Here is a 21,505-nt window from a genome sequence, read left to right as displayed (position 1 = left end):
ATAAAGATAGGCCTTGGTAGTTAGGGAGCATCTTAGAATCACCAAAAGTATCGTGCATTTCCCAAACACGTCCTACTCCGCCCTCTTTCTAATGAATTCTAAGTTGAAGTAATTGCCCATCCACAATTTCTGTCCAAGATGTATGTACTCATGGAGTAACTTAATAGGCATCAAAGTGACACCAAAAGCAATCTATTATCCAACTGTATGCCACCGCCACCACCATCAGAATAAGAAGAATAGCTAGCATTTATAGAGTGCTTTAAGTTTTCCAAGCACTGTACATGTTATTTCATTTGATTTCATTTGATCTGATGACCCAATGAAGCATTATTCCCCTCATTTTACAGATGAAGAAACCGAGACTGGGAGAGATTAAGTGTCTTGTCACACAGCTAGCAAGAGTTTGAAGCAGCATTTTAATTCAGTTTTTTCTGACTCCAGTTCCAGAACTCTTGCCCCTGCACCAGCTAATTGTCTTAATATTTACGCAATATGAACAATACATATTCTTTATCTCTTTAGTTTTCGCTTACTTGCTTCACTACTTGCAATACCAATATCTTCTGATTGGCCATGGTTCTCATCGAAAAGATTATGTGGTATTTTGGGATTCAGTGCAACAGAAGGGATGTCATCCACAAACGGAAGCATCATGAGAAAGATCATTTTTGGGAAAATTTTCCTTCCTTTGACTTGTGTACAGCTCTCCAAGACTGATGTGTTTTTGACTAGGTAAAAAAGAGGCCATTTTTTGCCTCATTTCTTCCCTAGCCTTAATCACTGAATGTGCATTGGCTCAGACAAAGTAAGACCTGGAAAAGGCCTTAGCATAAAAAGGCCAAGGTCTCCCACTGCATCTGGGGCCATCCGCAGTTGTCCTGATCTATATCTTGCCACTAGACCCAGATGGCTCTGGAGGACAAAGTAAGGCTGGTGACTTTGCACAGGCCTGCCTCAGTTAAATCCAATTCACTTGCAAGATAAGACATCACTTTCCTGACATCATTGACCCTCTTCCAGGATAAAAGACAAACAACCAAAACAAGACCTTGCATGAAAGGGAAAGTGAAAACTTCTCCCTGTTTAATACATCACTTGATGATGATGATAAGGAAATTTTTGGAGGAAATTATCCCAAACTTGTCTATCAAGGTATCTGGAAGGAGTTGGACATGCCTAGGGGATTGCTTGAGGGAACAGTACCTTTGAGGTTAAGTTTTATACTCCAAGTCAAACTTGGAGAGGGGAAGGGCAATAAGTAATCAATAATGAATATTCCAATAAAAGCAGCACAATTTTATATCTGATACTTCTCTTCATCATCTATAGGAATGTGAAGAACTAATCTATTGTAGAAATCATCTGAGAACGGTATCTATTCCTTCCTCACATTTTCACAATGTACAGTATACACAAGATATACTTGTAGACTATTCTCCCAAAAGTTTTCTAGAGATGAAAAAGCAGGCAATATGCCGAGGAGAAATACTAACTATCAAATTCTTTGACAACGCTCAAAATTCAAACATTGACAAATAGTCAGGAATTACAATTACCACTATAAACTACTGCCTAACACAAAGCAAGCATTCTAGAAGAGATCTTTTATTGAAAAGAGAAGGATGAGAGGAAGGGGAGGGAGAGGAAAGAAAAGGAGGGGAGAGAGGGAGAAAGAGACAGAAGGAGAGAAGGAGAAACATAGAGCAAAGGAGGAAAGGAGGTGGATATCTTACTATGAAAGAAATAAACTAGTATCCACACATATATTACTGGTAAGTCTTTTTTAGAGATATAGTCTTTGTATGAGAGAGGACAGCATGAATTATTGAGGAGCTAAAATTGGTAAACAAATTAGTTTCCTAAATTTCACCCAAATATACCGTCTTTGATTTTGTGTTTCTCAGAGGAAAGTGAAATTGCTAAGCCATTTTCTTAAATATTCAAAGTTAGAATTCCAAGTGTATAACAAATAGGTTTTCTGCCTTTTGACATTCTACTACCGCCCCCTTGTGGTAAAACAACAGCTTTGTAGTCACAACCACAGACAAATACAGTTCCAGGCACTTTCCAATTGGAAAGGGCCTTTGATAATATCTAAGTTTGGGTTCTTTATTTTGTAGATAAAGAGATTAAAGCCCAGAGAGCAGAATTAGCTCATCCAAAATCAAACAACCAGTAAGTGACAGATCTGAGACTTGACCCTGGGTTCTTTGATTCCATGTCACGCTCTCTACCACACCCATATGGTTGCCTTTATTTTGTTTTTGTCAGGCTGTTACTTATCACCTTTGATTATTAGTACTTCAAACAGACATTTAAGAACTAAAACTGTAGATATTTTAATAGATCATCATATTATTTTCCTTTTTTTTTTTTTTTTAACAAGATTAAACTCTATTAGCTGGATTCTAATTTAGTTAGGTTTTCAGGCCTTCACCCCTTGGATTTCAGCTAGCTTCTTCATATTGCTGATGTCAAGGCCTTTCTTGGTACATCTCTAAGCCACTTACTGTTACCATGATTCCTCCTTTTCCTTCCCATTGGCATTCTTTCCTCCCCCATAAAATTTTCCAACATCCCCAATGGGGAGGGCAATATAACCAGGATCACAGCCTTCTTTTATGTCTTACTTGGTTATGAAACAGTCAGTACATATCTTCCCTTCCATCCAGGTACTTTTCTGTAATCACATAAATGTCTCTGGGGAGTGTTCTCGAACATGTGAGAAAAGGGAAGACAACTGTCTTTACAAAAATTTAGGTGGTCCTGTCATCCCATCCACTGCGATATTTGCAAACCCATTTTCATTAACCCAATATTTAGAGTTTCATAACTTAAAACAGTGCAGAGAGAACACATATATGTATGCAAACAGACATATACATGTATGCATATATATAAACAGTTCATATTAATTTATTTTCACTAAAATTTTAACAAATTAGCATTCCCACTGAAATTTAATGAAGAACTGACATTGTATTTGTTTTCATTATATATAAATAAGATGGGGAAGCAAAAAGCCTACTGAAGTGTTGCAGTGAAGGATGTATTCTTGTGGGAATATGGCATCTTTAGGCATCTGTCCTGAGAATGGGGTATCCTACTTAGAAAAAGCATCCTGAGGGAATTAGACAAATAAAATCTCAGCAAAGAATTACTCCAAATGGAAATTAAACTAACTATTTCTAAACCTCTAACTCTGGGTTTCTTAATTTAGGGTCCATGAACTTTGTTTTTGAAAATATATTTAAATAGTTGTATTTCAACATTGTTGGTTTCCTTTTCAATTTTTTACTTTATGTATCTAAATATTACTCTGAGATGTCCATAGGCATCATCAGCCTTCCAAAGGGATCTATGATACAAGAAAGATTAAGAACTTCTGCCCTAGAGTAACATAAGGACTCTATTTCATAGAGGGTAAGAAAAGCCATGAAGTGAAGGCAAATAGAACAGCTGGGGAAGTCACAGGCAATCCTGTGAGGATGGTTGCAGGGACATGAACATGGAAAGCTGAAAACAAACTTTGTGCCTAGGAGAGAGAAAAGGCTGAATCAGGGCATTCCTTTAATCTTAGTTCAGGGGACATTGATGGCTCAGGTTCTGGGGAGCTACAAGAGCAGCACCTAGGGCCTGAGGCTGGCTCAGAGTCAATGACTTTATTTCCTCACCAACCAGGAAAATTTACGTACATCAATACCAGCTGTGTTATTTACTGTGTGGCTTTCTTCAAGTCACTTCCATCACCTGGGGCCTTAGTTTTCTTATCTGAAAAATGAGGGGATTGGACTAGATGATCTCTCAGAAGCCTCCCAACTTGAAATCTCATGATTCCTAAGAACAAGGCATGAAGGTGGTGGAAAGCAAGGGTGAAACAGAAAGGATCAGCAGAGTGAACCAACGGTCTGTTACAGAAGGTACAGAAGTCTGCATAAAGAGGAGAAGCCTACGAAACAGGGAGGGCTTGGAAGAGACTTAAATAAACTGAATAATATAAGATTTCTTTCGTAAAACCTTCCAAGCTCACTGCTATGCCATCCCTCTCCTAGAACTTTCCTCCTGACATTTCCCCATCTTTCATCACTTCTCCTCATTGCCCACTCTCTCCTGAAGACCCATCCCCACCGGAATTCTCAGCTGGGCCCAGTTCCCATAAAGTCTGTATGTAGTTTTCATTTTTTTCTGAAATTAGATATATCTTCCTTCTGTATTTTGTTTACCCAGAGATCTTCTATTAGCAACTGCATAGAACTGTCTTTTTCAACAAAGTCTAAGTAAGAAAAGAAAAAGGTAGTGGGATGGGGAAGGCTTTGGAGGAAATCATTTACTTCCACTTCCAGGTATTAGCAGTAAAAACACTTATAAGCACTCCAAAAGGGGTGCTTTCTGCAGAAACAGGAAGGTAAGGGATAAACAAAGAATGAACTATGTTCTACAGTGTGCCTTGAAGGAGAAAAGGTCAGGGTAGAAACAATAGTTGATAGAAGTGGAAAAGGAAGCAGACTAGTCAATCCCTTGGGCTGGTGGGAGAAAGGAAAGGGTTAGAGGGATGGAAGAGGATGCCTAGGATATGCCTAGGGACAGACAAAGGTCTCCAGGTATTTGTGCCAGAAGTAATCCCTAAAGCACCATAAAATTATCCTTGAAACCTTGGCACTCCATCCCCCTTCTCTTGCTTCCCTCAAGACACTTAACTTCTTTATGTCTTGCTTCCATCATCCGTAAATGAGGTCCAAAATACTTCCAGATATAAATTCTGTGAGCCTATATGCTTCACCTAGTAATATTCTGATAAACGTTTAACAACCAGCTCTATAAATCAAGCCCTAAATTGACATTTGCCAATTTCAAAGGTATAAATGCTCACATTGAAAATTTAACAATTGGCTCTTGAAAATCATTTGACCTGGGTTCCAGCAAACCCTGTACACTCGCCTTATTTACTCCTATTCTGTTCCCATGCCCATCCCCAACTCCTAGAGACACTGCTTAGGTCACAAAAGTACTTAGAAACTATGGGAGTCCCTCTTTCCTTGGTTGTTAGATGTTCTTTGTGCCTCATACTGACATGCTGAATCCATTTTCATTAGAAATGGATTCTGAATCCATAGAAACACTATCCCATGAAATAATTAAGTTCTAAAGCTGGAAATTTTCAGTACTTCCACATTTCTGGTGGATTACAGATTACATGAGCTTTTGTGGATTGTCCTATGAAACAAACGGCGACAGGCAATGTTGGCTCTCTGGAGAATTGTATTCTGAGCTCCAAACTGCCAGCTTATTCTGAATGAACTTTTAAAAATACAACATATTCTTAACTTCAGGACTGACTATACTAGAAATAGCATTCCCTAAACACTTTCTAGGAAAGCCACATTAAGGAAAAGAGCTTGCTCTTTAAAAAAGTAACAGTAAAGGAAGCCAAAACTCAAGGTTGGACTAACTGCTGAGAGCAAGCAAGGCTCATTTTTAGAGACTTTTGACAAGAAAGGGGCCTCTTTCTTCTAGTCTGCCTTTTCTGTCTTTCTTCTTTCCATTTAGCAACACTCTTTCACATCCAGACTCCCCAGCCTAGGTGTAAAGAGAATAATATGATGGATGAGGGAGAAGTAGGGACCCTCAGTGAGTACTGCCAAAAATTGGGAATTTGAGGAAAACAGAGAAGCCAGATAGAGCATTTGACTCTGCATTTGAGCCAGAAGGTAGCCTAAGAAGATGTAAAGGGTCAAGGCCATGCCAAGAACTCAGTTCTGGTGTCTATGGCTACTGTTTCTCAACTTCCTCATCTTGAAATGTTAATGCCTCAAAACAGGATGGTCAGGTGTGCTTCAGTAAACCAGCAGGGTGGGAATTTTCCTCATACAGAGTCACAGGATCTCTTGATAGACAGAACAAGAACTCCCTCCTCCCCCCCCACACACAATGTTGCCAACAAATGGTCCGTAACACAACTCTTGTTTTAAAGGCCTGTCTTGTGATAAGCAACCCAGTAGCTGACATTCTAATCTGAGGTAGCTCCAATTGTTAGGAAATTCTTGATGTTTAACTTTCTGAAGTTTCCAATCACTGGTCCTAGTTCTGTCTCACAGACCCAAGTTGTTGTGGTTTAGTCATGTCCAACTCTTCGTGACCACATGGACCATAGCAAGCCAATACTCTCCATGCTTGGCAAAGATACTGGAGTGGTTTGCCATTTCCTTCTCCGGTGGATTAAGTGACTTGCCCAGGGTCACACAGTTATTAAATATTTGAGACTAGATTTGAACTCATGTCTTCCTGACTCCAGGACCTATGATCTAACCACTGAGCCACCTACCTGCCTCTAGACCCAATTAGAACAAACTTAATCCTTCTTTCATACAGCTGCCTTTCCAGTATTTGAACACCATTGTAAATCTCCGCTCCCTACCCTCCACCCCCAAGACTTCTCTAGGTTAAACATCCTGAGTTCCTTGACATGGTTGTAAGGTCACTCAGCATTCTCATTCTCTCTTCTAGGGGTTCTTCATCTTTCCTGTTTCCTAAAATTTGGTATCCAGAACTGAACACCTACTTCAGCTGTGGTCAAACAATAATAGTAGGATAGAAACTATTAGGTCCTTTATTCTGCATACTATGTATCTCTTAATGAATTCCAAGATTGCCTGGACTTTTTGGTTGACACAGCTGAGTCGGCCTTTCATTAGAGCTACCAAGATCTTTCCCACAAAAACTGTCTAGCCAAAATTTATTCATCCCGTAACTTATAAGACTGTTCTTAAAACCACATACAGAATTAATGTTTATCACTAATAAATTTGATCTTATTCTTTCCAACCCATTGCTCCAGCTCATCAAGATCTGCATGGATCCTGACTGTATTTGTCCAAACATCCGGTCCAGCTTTGAGATCCTCTGCAAATAAGACAAAGCATCTTCTCTCTATGCTTACATTGGCGACGTTAGTGAAATTTTTGAATGGTGAAGTAGCTCCCTCTGCTGGCCATCTTCTGTTTCTGAATTTAACAGTACAGCCACAAATGGAAGGACCCTATCCATCAGAACAAAAAAGCAGGACTAGATTTCACCAGAACTCTACAGTTTATAAGTTTGGCATCTTCTTCACACTCCAGCCTTCCCTTCATGCTGGGATTCCTTCCTCTTTATGGTTCCCCTCTTTTTTAGGTGCTTAGTGTTATCAATTGTCTACTTCACAATTAAAACCTGTTCTCCAAAGTTATTCTGATGTCTCCTGGCATTTCAGTTTTAAGTTCCCTCTTAAGTTTTGTAATGAAAGGCTTTGTCTCCTACTAAAGCAATTTCTGCACCTGAGTGAAGGCAGGGGAGAATGGAGTCTTCCCTGGAAGAGCTGCAATAAATGTCTAACAAATCTAAGGCATCATAGGATCAAAGATGTAAACCTCAAAGGTCATCTAGTTCAAACTCCTTATATTACAAATCAGGAAACTGAGGCCCAAAGAAGTTAAATGATTGCTCTAAATCACATATATAGGAATGAATGGATGAACATGGAAATGAATGAATCAACAAAAAGTCATTTGTTAAGTACAAAGCACTGTACTAAGTGCTGAAGATATAAACAGGAAAGCAAAGTAGTTACTAATCTCAAGAAGATCATATTCTAAAGGGGCAGACAACATATGCAGGTTTCAGCTTCAAATCAGAACGAAAAGTGTTTTTTAAAAGAAAAGTAATTAAGTGCTGGAGGCAATATCTGAACCCAGATCCTCTCACTCCAAAACCAGTGTACCCTCTAGAAAATACTGAAAATTATCAATCATCTCCTATGCCAAGAATTCCATGCCATTAGGATGAGCTGGGCAATATTAGATTTTTGCCTTAAACACAAAATTAGTTAGTGATGTTGCTGCTTCCCAGACCCCTAAGTATAAGTGAGGGAAGTATAAGTCCTTACATAAGTCAGGAAATGCTTGATATTCACTGACCTGTGATGAAAGTAGCTCTCTAGAGGAAGATCCTGACCTACACTGTACACTGCTACCCTGGCATATGGGGAGCATAGCCCATGGAAGATGGGTTGGTTCAAGGACTTATTGATATCAATTGATTTCTCCTAAGAGCACAGTGTGGAAAATTTAGGATCATGTCAGAATGGAAAAATAATATTCTGAAAGCTAAGAGCCCATTGTACCAAGGGTAAATATTGCATTTGTTCTTTGGCTGTCTTTGTTCATTTCTATCTTTCCAAGTAATCAATCTTCCTTTATTATGAGGAGGGAGGGAGGGAGAAACAGGAGAGGAAAGGAGAGAGAGAGACAGACAGAGACAGAGACCGAAAGACAGAGATAGGCAGACAGAAAGAGAGGGACAGAAAGAATGTCAACAATGATTGTCAAAATTCTCCTCCATTTCCCAAATTGAGGTCTCAGTTCTTGGGGGACACAGCATAGTAGGAAGTAAGGTATTATGATGGAGAAGACTCCTGAGGGGATATCATAGAAATGCTAAGAAGGAGAAAAGGATAGAATTGATTTTTCTGGTGAGAAACTTTTGAATGCATGAAAATATGTGGGGTTATCTGAATTGTTTTTAATCATTTTCTTTCATGTAAAATTTTTAAAAATTTTAATTAAATTTTTTTAAAAGCTTGATTCTAAAAAAAGTAAGCTGAACTCTTACCTGGTGACTGCTGGTTTCAGATACTTTGACATCCAAGGAGCCTGCCAAGACTGCATACCAGTTTGTTCCAATATCCCCTTGACGAAATACTGAAAAGAAGTAGTATAAATATACCACGAATAAGTTGACTTCATTACTTGGTGAGTTTGTCTGTAGATTATCACAAATATGGAAAAATGTACCTTTATTTTTAGTAAAACAAAACAACTTTTTTGCCTTGTTTAAATATTCCTATCTCTAATCCATTTCTCCAAGTCTGCAATATGCTGTCCTACTCCTTATACATAAATTCACAGATTTTTTTGAGTTGCTGTGAAGGCTGACATCCCACATTCTATCAAAGAGGATTCTTGGGCAATGGCTTCTTCAAAACCACAGAATGATGGTAATTTATGCCTGTTATGATGGACAATATGATCCTTGAGGATTGTCTAAAGTTAAAAATAGTTCTCATCTTCAGTATATTTTCTCACATTTCACTTCTTTGAATTGATAATCATTTAACCTAAGCCTCAATTTTCTCATCTGTAAAATGGAGATAATAATACTTTCAGTGCCTTGTTTTGAGGCTCAAATGACATAATGCTTGTAAAGTAATTTGCAAACCTGAAATAAAATATAATCTAAATGCCAATTAAGTATTAAATCCCCCAAATTGAGCATATTATAAAGTATTTACTCCACACATATAAAAACAAGCAAACTAACAGATTATAACTGAATCTACTTGTTTTTGGTATAACTAGTAGCACATGTTTATGTCATGTTTAACTTTTACAAGGCACTGTACAGCAACTCTGTGCAAGAGATACAGTACTAGTTTATAAACTTTAGTCTCACAGATGGGAAAACTGAGGCCCAGAGAGATGAAATGTATTCCTCAAATTCACACACCTAGTATTTGAGACTAGAATCAAACACAGATCTTCTGACTCCAAGTTCAGGATTCTTTCTACCATATCCATGCATTTAAAGCAATATTTATTTGTTCATACAACAGTGATTTATTAGGAAGCACCTACTATGTGCAATATTCTGTGCTAGACTATAGGGGAAAGAAAAATAAATAAGACATAATTCTCACCTTCAGAAAGCTGACAATCTAGTAATACTCTCTAGACCTGCATCTCGCCTCATATGCTGTCCAATAAATTATCCTACTAAAACAGTCAAATATATTCTCCTTGGAAAAAAAACAGTTTTACTCACAGCCATTTGTTTGTTCTTGGTCATGTAGTTAATATGTTAACTTAACAAATGACCACATAAGGACCTTCTTAGTTTTGAATCTCATTCTCTCTTTCACTTGGGATATCATAGAAGTTAGGATGAAACAATAGAAACCCCATTGCCTATACCTATTTAAGAAAATATTTCTGAACTATTCCAAAGAATAGTACATGGAGGATGAGGGGTTGAAATGTCTAGTTCAAAAACCCTATACAAATAAAGGTATCTTTTAAAAGAGCTACGCCAGATAAAGAGGTGGAAAGAAGCTGATCTTTCATATTCAATACATAGTTTCTGGCAGAAAAGTTAATGGCAATCACATAACAATTCCATAAAAAGCTAAATTCTTTTTTTAATTCATCAGTCAAAGTTTCTGGATGGCATGACTGATGTGTGGGCAGTTGTATAGAATAGATATGCAATTATTCCCATTTTGTAGATTTAAAAACCGAGGCTCAAAGAGGTTAAATGGATCATACAACTATTTAGTGTTTAAAGGATATCTGAACTAGCCCTTCTGATTCTAAGTCTAGTACTCTTCCTCTATGAGGAAGGCAAGAGAAGGAAAAAGTCATAATATAATCTATTCATTTTTCAGAAGCAAAGTCTCTTCATGTGTCTCAAATTTACTTGACTGTAACAAGTAGGGTAAATAAATTTAAGCTATTTTCACTGATACACAGTATAGACAATATTCTTTTCCATCATCAAATGTACCATTGTATTACTGTTAGGCATGGAAAAGGCTAGTCAAACTTTTGTGTAAATGTTAAACAAAAGAAAAAAATGATTTTAAAAAAAACTCTCTTCCAGGCTGGCCTTTTCCCTTTTGCTGGTTGTCATCCTTAGCAATTAAGTCATCTTTTTAAAAAGGCCTTTTATAGGGAAATTCTCAGAAAATATCACAATAGTTCATCTTTATTCCACCTGTCTACAGTAGGTTGACATACTTCCATTTTTCTAAAAAGAGAAAAAGACTGAGTAATTGAGTAATTCCTCTCATAAATCAACATCATTTCACATGCAAAAACAAAATAAAACAAACCTAGATCCACATCATCACTATGAGACATCAACTCCACTTGTATTCACCAAGTCTAAATTTTTACCTGTTTTTTTAGATGACCTCATGTAATACTGGTTATAGTTTTTCTCTCTCCCCACAAAAAAATCCTTTCTCATCTACAGTCTCATTTTCTTTTCATAACAGCCCTACAAAGTACATAGAATAACTATTAGTTGCCTTTATCCTTTTGAGAGGGAAACTGCAGCATGAGGTTGAGTGCCTTGCCTAAAGTCATTCAGCTAGTTATTACTTGAAGTGGAATTAGAACATATTCTAAAGTTGAGACTCTTGCCATGAGACTCTTGCCACTTCCAATGATCTTTCCCATTCTTCATCCTACTGGTGGCTTCAGTACCTGTGAGGGTCTTTTTGGGAGCCTTTCCTTTAACATTCTTTAAAGGCTGCAAACAGGTTGTTTTTCTCCCCACACTAATGCCCAGTAAGGTAAGAAATAATACTTTGGAAACTAATATATAATCAAATATATACCATCCAATTAAACCCTGGAATCAATTTAACTCATGAGAATCACTGATATTTTGATGAGTACATATCTATCATGGACTGAGCCAAGAAAGGTTCACCATTTCATGAGTCACCATGGGTAAGAATTATCTTGTGATCAAAGAGTCATTAGTTCTAAAGTTGTAAGGAACATCAGTAGTTCTCTAATCCGACTCTTTCATTTTTCAGGTGAGGAAACTGAGGTCCATCCAGGAAAGTTAAGTAATTTGTCCAAGGTCATATAGGTCATAGGCATATGAGGGAGAATTTGAAGTCATGTCCTACTCTGATTCCAGAATTAACATCTTTGTACTATATTTGGACCTAAATTGCAAATTAAGCCTTGCTCAACTCAATAGTCATTTAATGGGATCCCATTTCCTTCAAGAGAATCATTTTCAAAATGGCAGCAACAAACTTATTTTGCTGATATTTGTCCAACAATTCATACCTATGTAAGGGCTGACTTGAAACCACTTCACTACTTTTAGGTAAGAATATGTCTCAGTAAAGCAATAAACACCAAAACCTTGGACTAGTGAGTGCACAAAGTCTTTGAAAATCATTAGATGAAGTGAAATGAGATCAGACAAGAGGTTTAATCCAATTGGATGGGAGATTTTGTTATGGATCCTGCATATAAGCAATGAGTTAGGGACAGTAAGGAAAAATTCCAGAAATTCAAGGAGAGGGCTTTCCAGCACAACTTTAAGATGCAAAAGTATGACTGAGTTGTGGCAGAAAGAAGAGATAATGAAGAAGATTATACACACAGAACACAAAATATGTTCAGATTAATTTATGTCTCCAAGACTGATGTTATAAACAAACGAGGAAATTCACTCCAAAGCTGTAAAAAATGAGCCAAATTTGTTAGAACAAATGGTCAACATTGACCTATGGGGTCATGGACTTCATCTGTCTTAAGATTGCCCTACAGGATCATGGTAGAAAATTGGGGCAAAAAAGGATTCAACAGCCATGAGACAAAAGTCTATGAGACAGGGAGAAAGATATGGAATGAGCCTGAAGCTGGCACATACTTATATTTCCTAGGTCACTCACTATGAATACGAAACTAATACAAAAATTCCTAAATACACACACACACACACACACACACACACACACACACACACACACACACTCCAGTCCTTTTCATCTACCAAAATAAATTACTTTAAAAAAAATTTGTCACTCATCACTAAACCTATTTATTTATAATGGTTTGGCAGTCTGTCCAGTTCTAACTCCATGATACCAAAAATGTTATAAGCTATTAAGTAGAGGCAGTTAGATGGTATAGTAGATAGAGTACTGTGCCTAGAGTCCAAAAGAACTGAGCTCAAATCTGACCTCAGATACTTTCTAACTGTGTGACTCTGGGTAGGCAAGTCACTTAACTTCTGTCTGCTCTTTTTTTTTTTTTTTATTACCTCATTGCCCATTCTGATTCCTTTGATTGATTTTTCTTTACTAATTGCTATTGCTAGCAATTTTAGTACAGAACTGAATAATATTGGTGATAAAGGACACCCTTGTTTCACTCCTGATCTTACTGGGAAGACTTCTAGCTTATACCCATTACAGCTAATACTTGCTAATGGTTCTAGATAGATGTTTCTTATCATTTTAAGGAAAGATTCACTTTTACCTATGCTTTCAGGTGTGTATTTTTAATAGAAATTAGTGTTGTATTTTATCAAAAGCTTTATCTGAGTCTATTGATATAATCATGCAATTTTTGTTGCTTTTGCTATTGATATAATCAATTATGTTAATAGTTCTCCTTATATTCAACCAGCCCCACATTCCTGGTATAAATTCCATTTGGTCACAATATATAATCTTTGTAATGCATATCTGTAGTCTCCTAGCTAGTATTTTATTTAAGATTATTGCATCAATATTCGTTAGTGAAATTGGTATATCATTTTCTCTGGTTTTGCTCTTCCTGATTTTGGTATCAGCACCGTATTTGTTTCTTAACAGGATCTTGGTAGGACATTTTCTTTGCCTTTAATTCCAAACAATCTATTTCATATTAGAATTAGTTGATCTTTAAATGATTGGTAGAATTCATTGCAAATTCATCTGTTCCTGATGCTTTTTTCTTAGAAAGCTCATTCATGGTCTGTTCAATTTCTTTTTTTTCTAAAATAGTTTTATTTCGATATTTTATTTCCTCTCCTGTTAATCTGGCCAGTTTATACTTTTTAGGTATTTTTCCATTTCAGTTAAATTTATTGGCAAAATAACTCCTACCAATTATTTTAATTTCATCCTTATTAATAGTGTACTCACACTTTTCATTTTTGACACTATTGATCTGGTTTTCTTTCTTTTTTAAAATCATATTAACCAATTTTTTACCTATTTTATTGCTTTTTAAAATAAAATCAACTCACCATTTTATTTATTAATTCAATGGTTTTCTTACATTCAATTCTATTAATCTCACCTTTAATTTTTAGGATTTCCAATTTGGTCTTTATTTGGGGATTTTTAATTTGTTATTTGTTTTCTCAATTGTATGCCTAATTCATTTATCTGCTTTTTGTCAATTTTATTGATGTATTCAGAGACATGAATCTTTGTCTGTTTACTGCTTTTACTGCATCCCATAAGTTTTAGCATGCTATCTCATCATTATAATTCTCTTTAATAAAATTACTTACTGTTTTTATTAACCTGTTCTTTAACCCAATCATTCTTTAAGATTAAATAGTCTCCAATTATTTTTTAATCTGTGTTTCCATGGTACTTTATTAAAATGTAATTTTATTACATTATGATCTGCAAAGGATGCGTGTAATACTTTTTCTCCATTTCAGTTTTCATTCTCTAATATGTGGTTAATTTTTGTAAAGGTACCACATACTGTTGAAAAAGGTATATTCTTTCCTATTTCCATTCAATTCTCTCAATATATCTAGTTTATCTGAGATTCTATTCATCTCCTTGCTTGACTTCCTTCATATTTATTTTTTGGTTAGATTTATCTAATTCTGAGAGGGGAAGTTTGAAGTCTCTAATATTATAATTTTACTATCTATTTCCATCTGTAATTAATTTACCTGTCCTTTAAAATTTTAGATGTTAGGGCAGTTGGTGCATATATGTTTAGTATTAATATTACTGCATTTTAACATAATGTAACATTTTTAACATAATGTAGTTTCTCTATTTATCTCTTCTAATTAAATCCAGATTGTGATTGCTACCCCTGTTCTAATATATTCCACTCCAGCTCTTTATTTTTATTTCATATATGTCTCTCATTTTTAAACATGTTACTTATAAACAACGTATTGTCAGGTTCTGGTTTTTTATCCATTCTGCTATTTCTGTTTTATGGATATATTCATCCCATTCACATTCAAAGCTAAAATTGCTAGTTGTGTATTTCCCTCCATTGCATTTTCCCTCACTGTTTATCTTTTTCTCTCTTTTTACCCTATTCCTTCTCAGAAGTCTGGCTTTCTTCTGACCACTGCCTCCCTAATTCACATTCTCTTCTCAGTCTCTCTCTTATCATATTTCCTTACCCTATTTCTCTGTAAATTAAGAAGAGTTTTATTCCCTACTAGATAAATATGTTATTTCCTCTTTAACCCAGTTCTGATGAGAATAAGGTTCTAGCACTGATAGTCCTCCACCTCCTCGTGCCCTCCACTGTAACAGATTCTCACTCATGTCTTTTTTCTGAGATAATTTCTTTCATTATACTTCTCCTCACTCTTTCAAACTACCCTAGTAATGATAACATTCTTAAGAGTTACAAATAGCATTTTCCCATATAAGAAGTAAAGAGTTTAACCTTATTACATCCTTTATGATTAGTCTTTCATGTTAACTTTATGCTTCTCCTGATTCTTGTAGATCAAATTGTCTGACCACTTCTGTTCTTTTCCTCAAGACTATATGAAAGTCCTTTAATTTATTAAACTTTCCCTTTTTCCCTTAAGAGATTATGCTCAGCTTCAATGGGTAGGTTATTCTTAGTTGCAAATCCAGCTCCTTTCCTCTTTGGAAAATCTTATTCCATCCTCTTTGTTCTTTTAATATAAAGCTGCTACATCTTGCATTATCCTGACTATAGTTCCACAGTATTTAAACTGCCTCTTTCTAGTTGCTTGTAATATTTTCTCCTTGATCTGGGATCTTTGAAACTTAGTTATAATGTTTCTGTGAGTTTTTATTTTAGGATCTCTTTGGGGAAGTGATAAGTGGATGTTTTTAAGTTTCTAATTTACCTTCTAGTTCTAAAATTTAGGGCAATTTTCCTTAATAATTTCTTGAAGTGTAGTGCATAGGTTCTTTTTTTTTATCATATCTTTCAGGTAGTCCAATAATCAGTCCAATAATTCTTATATTATCTCTCCTTGATCTGTTGTCCAAGTCAGTTCCTTTTTTTCTAATGAAATATTTCACATTCTCTTCTATTTTTTCACTCTTTTGATTTTATTGTTTCTTGATATCATATGAAGTCATTAGCTACCTCTTGCCCAATTATAATTTTTAAAGAGTTATTTTCTTCCATAAGTGTTTGGATTTCTTTTTCCTATTAGTTGATTTTCTTTTTATGACTTTCTTGATTTTTCTTGCATGATTCTTATTTTTTCCTTAATTTTTCCTCTACCTCTCTTGATTTTTAAAGTCCTTTGTAAGCTCTGTCAAGAATTTTTGGGAGGCTTGTGATCATGTTATATTTTTTGAAGCTTTATATGTAGCTGTTTTGACTTCATTGTCTTCCTCTGAATTTGAACCTTGATCTCCTCTATCACCATACTAACTATCTATGGTCAGATTCTGTCTCTGTTGTTTATTCATTTTTTTAACCAGCCTATGTCTTAGCTATTAACTTTATGTTAGGGTCAGATTCTGCTCCTGGAGTGTGGAGGATAATGTCTTAGGCTTCAGGTTTTTTGTGCTGTTGTTTCCTGAACCTTAAGTGGTGGTCTTTGACTTTTTGGTTCTTCCAATGTTCTATAATCCACGACCAGGTATGGTCACTGCTCCTCTTGCTCATGCTTGATCTATGAGTGACCTTGGTCACTCCTCTCCACTCCTGAGCCTTGACCAAGGCTCCCAGTACCACTATCACCACCAACATTTTTGCTCCCTTTAGTCCCTCTGGCAGTGGTAAGTGTTAGCTCACCCCTCTGACCTGGAACTGAAACCAGGGACTCTGCTCTCCTGCAGTGACTACAGCTAGCAGAACCTACCCCCTCTGCTATTGCATTCACTAGTGCACTTGCTCCTCACTGAAATAACTTCTGGGGACTGGGTCTGGTAACTGTGCTACATCCAGCCCCAGCTAAGACCTCACACACAGTCTACTGGATGAAAATTCCCAAAGCTAAGCCTGCCCCCTACACAACTGCCCTCAAGTCGTGCTGTTTGTTGACTCAGTGGGTATCTCTTTTCATTGTCTGCCCTTCACTCTGGCCAGACCATCACCCCAAGAGGTTAGATCTTTCCTAACATCCTTCGAAATTATTTTAAGCTGGACAATTGTTTTTCCCCAACTTTTAATTATTTCTGCCCCTCTAAAATTCACTTTGAAGTATTATTTTAAGTTATTTGGGGGTAGGTAGAATTTGGAAGAGTCAGGTAATTTCCTGCTTTATTCCATCTTCCTCTTTTAAAAAAAGCTCACATGAATTTAAAAATACCTTGATCACTATAGGCAATGCTTGTCATAAACAGGAAAACTCACGTGTAAAAGAAAAAGTATACATGTATGACATATATATATATATATATATATATCACCCAAAGTAAAGTTATTTTGTTATTTGAAGACTATATCTTTGTCTCACATTAGTAAAGAATCAAAAAGGTTTTATCTTTAAACATTAGACTAAGTGCTCCATTATATAAGTAAATAGAGCATTTATTAAGTGCTTACAATGTGCCATGCACTGTGTTAATATTCTAATTAGTTATGCAAATGGAGAATAGTACTAAAGATAATCCAAGTAGTAGGTAATTCTAAAGTCTTTCATGTTTATCATTGAGCAGTATTTTTATTTTGTTGTTGTTCAGTCATTTCAGTTGTATCCACCTCTTCATGATACCATTTCAGGTTTTTGTGGCAGATACTGGAGTGGTTTGCTATTTTCTTCTCCAGCTCATTTTACAGATGGAGAAACTGAGGCAAACAGGATAAAGTGACTAGCCCAGGGTTACACAGCTAGTAAGTGTCTGAGGCTGGATTTGAACTCAGGAAGATGAGTCTCCCTGACTTCAGGCCCAGCTCTCTCTCCACTACACCACCTAATTACCCATATTTTTATATTTATATTTTAACATGGGTATTTCTAGATGAATGAAAACACTGAAGCTCCCTTGTCATTTTGCCCAGCTCTCCCTTAAATCTTTCTTTACACCGAAAGTGAACAAACCATTTCTCCAATTAATTAAAGGCATTGACATTAATTGACCTGCCTTCTTTTTCTAGCTAAAGCTTCTCTCATGCTGGCTCATTCCTTTCTTGGGTTGGGAGAGGAACTCTTTGTGTAGATTTTAAAATATGTCTGAACATATATGCCTTCCCTACCAGCTATCCCTAAGCTGGAAGAAAAAGTCAACAGAAAAAAAGATATTCTTATTAACAAAGGAGCTTCCCAAAGCAAATGTTAAAAGGTGCCAAAACATTAATCAAAGGACAACAGTAGATAGTAATATTGACCAAGGAGTTCAAAATTATGTGTCCCCTCACTTCATCCTCAATATTAAGTTTAAATATTTAACACTAAGCCATAAGCTACAAGTCCCCTGAAGATAAAACAAGTTTCATTGGAATTACTGATACTCCTGACATTCTGCCTAGATCCAGCACCTTAGAAGAGAACATTCAAGTTTATTGGATTTGTTATTTATCCCCGGAGGATAATCTCAACTCAAGTTAAAGAAAATGGAAGCTAAAATCTCACTGAAATTAAATTTCTTACATGTTATTCCTTTTTCCAGATTCTCATAATAACCACACAAACAGATCTGATGAAGAAGATTTGGGTGAAATTTCTCAAAAGCTTTAACTTCTTTAAGTCGTGTGAAAATAATATCCACATCTTCACTGGATCGTTCCAAAGGTCTGTAAGAAAAGAAGGCATATCAGTTTCAGGAATGGGGTTATCCTAAAACACAGCTGGTAGCTAGTACATCATTTTCTTCTGGTTTTAAATTTTCATTTACCATCTAGTTCTTAAAATAATGATAATATGAAGAAGCTCGTATTGGGGTCCTGAAGTAAAACTTTTTAAGCATTGTTCAGCATAGCTACAGGTTGCCATAATATAGCAACTTCTGAAATAAGCATTAGTGTGAATTTAGAACACTTAAGAACTACTGGTGTAAAAGAATGAATTTACAAGACAGGATATAAAAAAAATATAGTAACCATAATAACGATGCTTTAATTTGTATCCCCTAACAAAAAGAAAGAGAAAAGAAATTTACATGATAACTTTCTCGTACGTTTAAAAAAGGAATAGTTAGCTGTACATCATAGATGCACAGTTTCATGTGCAATCATCTTTTTTATTATACTGTTATTGAAATGTTTGTTTTATTCCACAAATTAAAAATAAAAATAATTTTAAACGGTGTTTCCATTAACATTATTTGCCAACTGCTTATTATTTTAAAGTTTTATCTATTTAACAGAAAATGGATAATTGAGTGAAAGAACATACTGAGTATGTCTCCTTGACAGTTGTTAATGCCCAGGAGAAAATAAGCTGTTCAGGCCACCAGATCATAGGGCATGCACAATCACATGGACATTTGCTTAAATTGATGGCATAGTACTTAAAAGGTATTAAAATTGCCTCTAGAGGACCCATTTTGTCAACATTTATCCCCTGAGCCTTAAATACTGGGACCTAATTATAGTTAAGCAGATGTTCAGGGTCTTGCTTTATTTTAAGTCTCAACATAACCTGTCAAATCAACTAGAATTTAATGAGTACCTTTTATGTGCCATGAACTCTGATAAGCCCTGGGGATACAAGGAAAGGCCCTGCTTTCAAGGAGCTCACAGTTTAAATAGGGGTGGGAGGGAGGAAAAGAGAGGCCCAACATACAAATAGCTATGTATATACAAAATGTATTGAGATTAAACCAAGAGTAATCTCAGAGGGAAGGCATTGAGATTGAAAAGGACAGGAAATGGCTTCTTGCAGAAGGTGGGACTTTAGCTAAGACTTGTAGGAATCCAGCAAAGTTAGGGGACAGATAGGAGGAAGGGAGGATTTCCAGGCATGGGGCACAGCCAGTGCAAATGCCCAGAGTTAGGAGTTGGAGCATCACCTACAAGGACCAGCTAGGAGGCCCATGTCACTAGATTGTAGAATATGTGGAGGGGAGTAAGGCATAAAGACTGGAAAGGTAGGAAGGGGTCTGGTTCTGAAGGGATTTAAGAGCCAAAGAGAGGACTTTATATTGAATCCTGGAGGTAAACGATGCATAAGAGGTGTTTTTGAATAAGCCTAATGAGTCAACCTAGAAGTCTCGAGAATTTTGTTTTGTTGAGAGAGGCTCATCCACAGCTTGATAAGATGAAGGAAATCATTCGTAGGGGAGGCTGGTCTCTAGTGCATGAAGTCAGTCATATTGACGTTTGGAAGACGTATGACTCTTAAAGTATGCCCTTTGGAACCAAGAAGCTATGGGAGTGTCTGACAATGTAGAGAATCACTGAACAGTCTGTGGCCTTAGGAAAGGATAGCATGCATGTTGTAATATGTATTCAAGGTCTAGCCTTGAAGTCAGGAAGACCTATATTCATTTCCTGGCTCTGACACATGAGCAATTTAACCATGGGTGAGCCCCTTAACCCAGGGGTGGGGAACCTGCAGCCTCGAGGTTACATGTGGCCTGGTCGGTCCTCAAGTTAGCCCTTTGACTACATCCAAACTTCACAAATCTCCTTAATAAAAAGATTTGTCCTGTACTTGAGGGCCTAGAAGGCCACATTTGACCTTGAGGCTGCATGTTCCCCATATCTGGTTAACCTCTCAGTGTCCCAGGCAACTCTTTTAAACTATTAATTATTGACAACCATATGTACTGGCACAGGGAGTTCCCCACAGCAAGGAAATCACAGATCCAGACCAAAAATTAGAAAGATATGCTTTTAGTTGTCATTTTGTATTTAATTTCTTGTTACAGATGAGTTTGCCACCAATTTTCTGTATTCACTTTGAGAGGTAATGTGACGTAGTGAGTGGATGGTGAGACTTGGAGTGCTAGACCTGGACACAGGCTGACCTGGATTTAAATGTTGCTTCTGAATCTTACTAGCTGTGTGACTGTAGAATGTCTTTAAGACTTATAAACAGAATTCTTTTTTCATTATGGATGTCCCCCTAGTGAAGAAATCACAGGTCCTTGATTTTGATGCACCATGGTCAAAGGGATGATATACTTAAGACTAGCCATTCAAAAATAAATATACCTAGATGCCAACTGGTATTTTCTCCTCCTGTTTTTAGCTGTTATCTACCATTCTTTAACTCAACCCTTGTTCTCCCTTTCAGCTTAGAGAACAAATGACTTAATTCACCTTTCTTAAATGTAATTTAAAACATAGTGTGGCTACGGCTCTGGGGTTTTAAGCATCAGAGTAGTTTGGCTTCTGAGAGTTCAGAGGTAGATTCTTTACTTTGCCTTTACTTTATCAGCAGAAACCTTTGACTGCCCACTTATATCTCACAAAAGGAAGCACAGAGTTGCCTTCTGAGCTCTCCCAATTAGCTCTCTGGATATTTCCTTCTGCTCCTTCAGTCTTTCCTTTCTCAAAGGAAAAGGAGAAAGGGAAACATCAAAAGCCAACTTTTCCTAGATTAATTCTTCTTGGTCACTGCCCCTTTCACTTGCTTTGGCAACTACTATAAGGTCCCTTAAGTGTTCTGCTTTTTACCTCAGTCGAACTCTGACATTCAATCCACTTTTTAAACAGAATTATAAGTTTTCAGCCAGGCTACAAAGTAATTTCTTCAGAACTGGTTATCCTCAGTGACTCAGTTCAAATCCTACCTCACTGAT

The 21,505-nt window shown here is 36.5% G+C and overlaps 1 protein-coding gene across 2 annotated transcripts in view; it reads right to left on the bottom strand.

Moving 5' to 3' along the window:
• RAPGEF4 (Rap guanine nucleotide exchange factor 4) overlaps positions 1-21,505 on the bottom strand; it is a 356,019-nt gene that overhangs the window by 291,632 nt on the left and 42,882 nt on the right. For both annotated transcript variants that reach the window (XM_072612340.1, XM_072612339.1), the window contains exons 2-3: positions 18,409-18,551; positions 8,650-8,738 (exon numbers count right to left, since the gene is read on the bottom strand). In XM_072612340.1, coding sequence (XP_072468441.1) covers positions 8,650-8,738; positions 18,409-18,551 — 232 coding nt within the window. The remainder of the gene's footprint in view (positions 1-8,649; positions 8,739-18,408; positions 18,552-21,505) is intronic.

The sequence above is a fragment of the Notamacropus eugenii genome, chromosome 5 (assembly GCF_028372415.1).
Source record: "Notamacropus eugenii isolate mMacEug1 chromosome 5, mMacEug1.pri_v2, whole genome shotgun sequence".
Taxonomy (NCBI): Eukaryota; Metazoa; Chordata; class Mammalia; order Diprotodontia; family Macropodidae; genus Notamacropus; species Notamacropus eugenii.
This window is presented reverse-complemented; position numbering and strand designations above follow the sequence as displayed.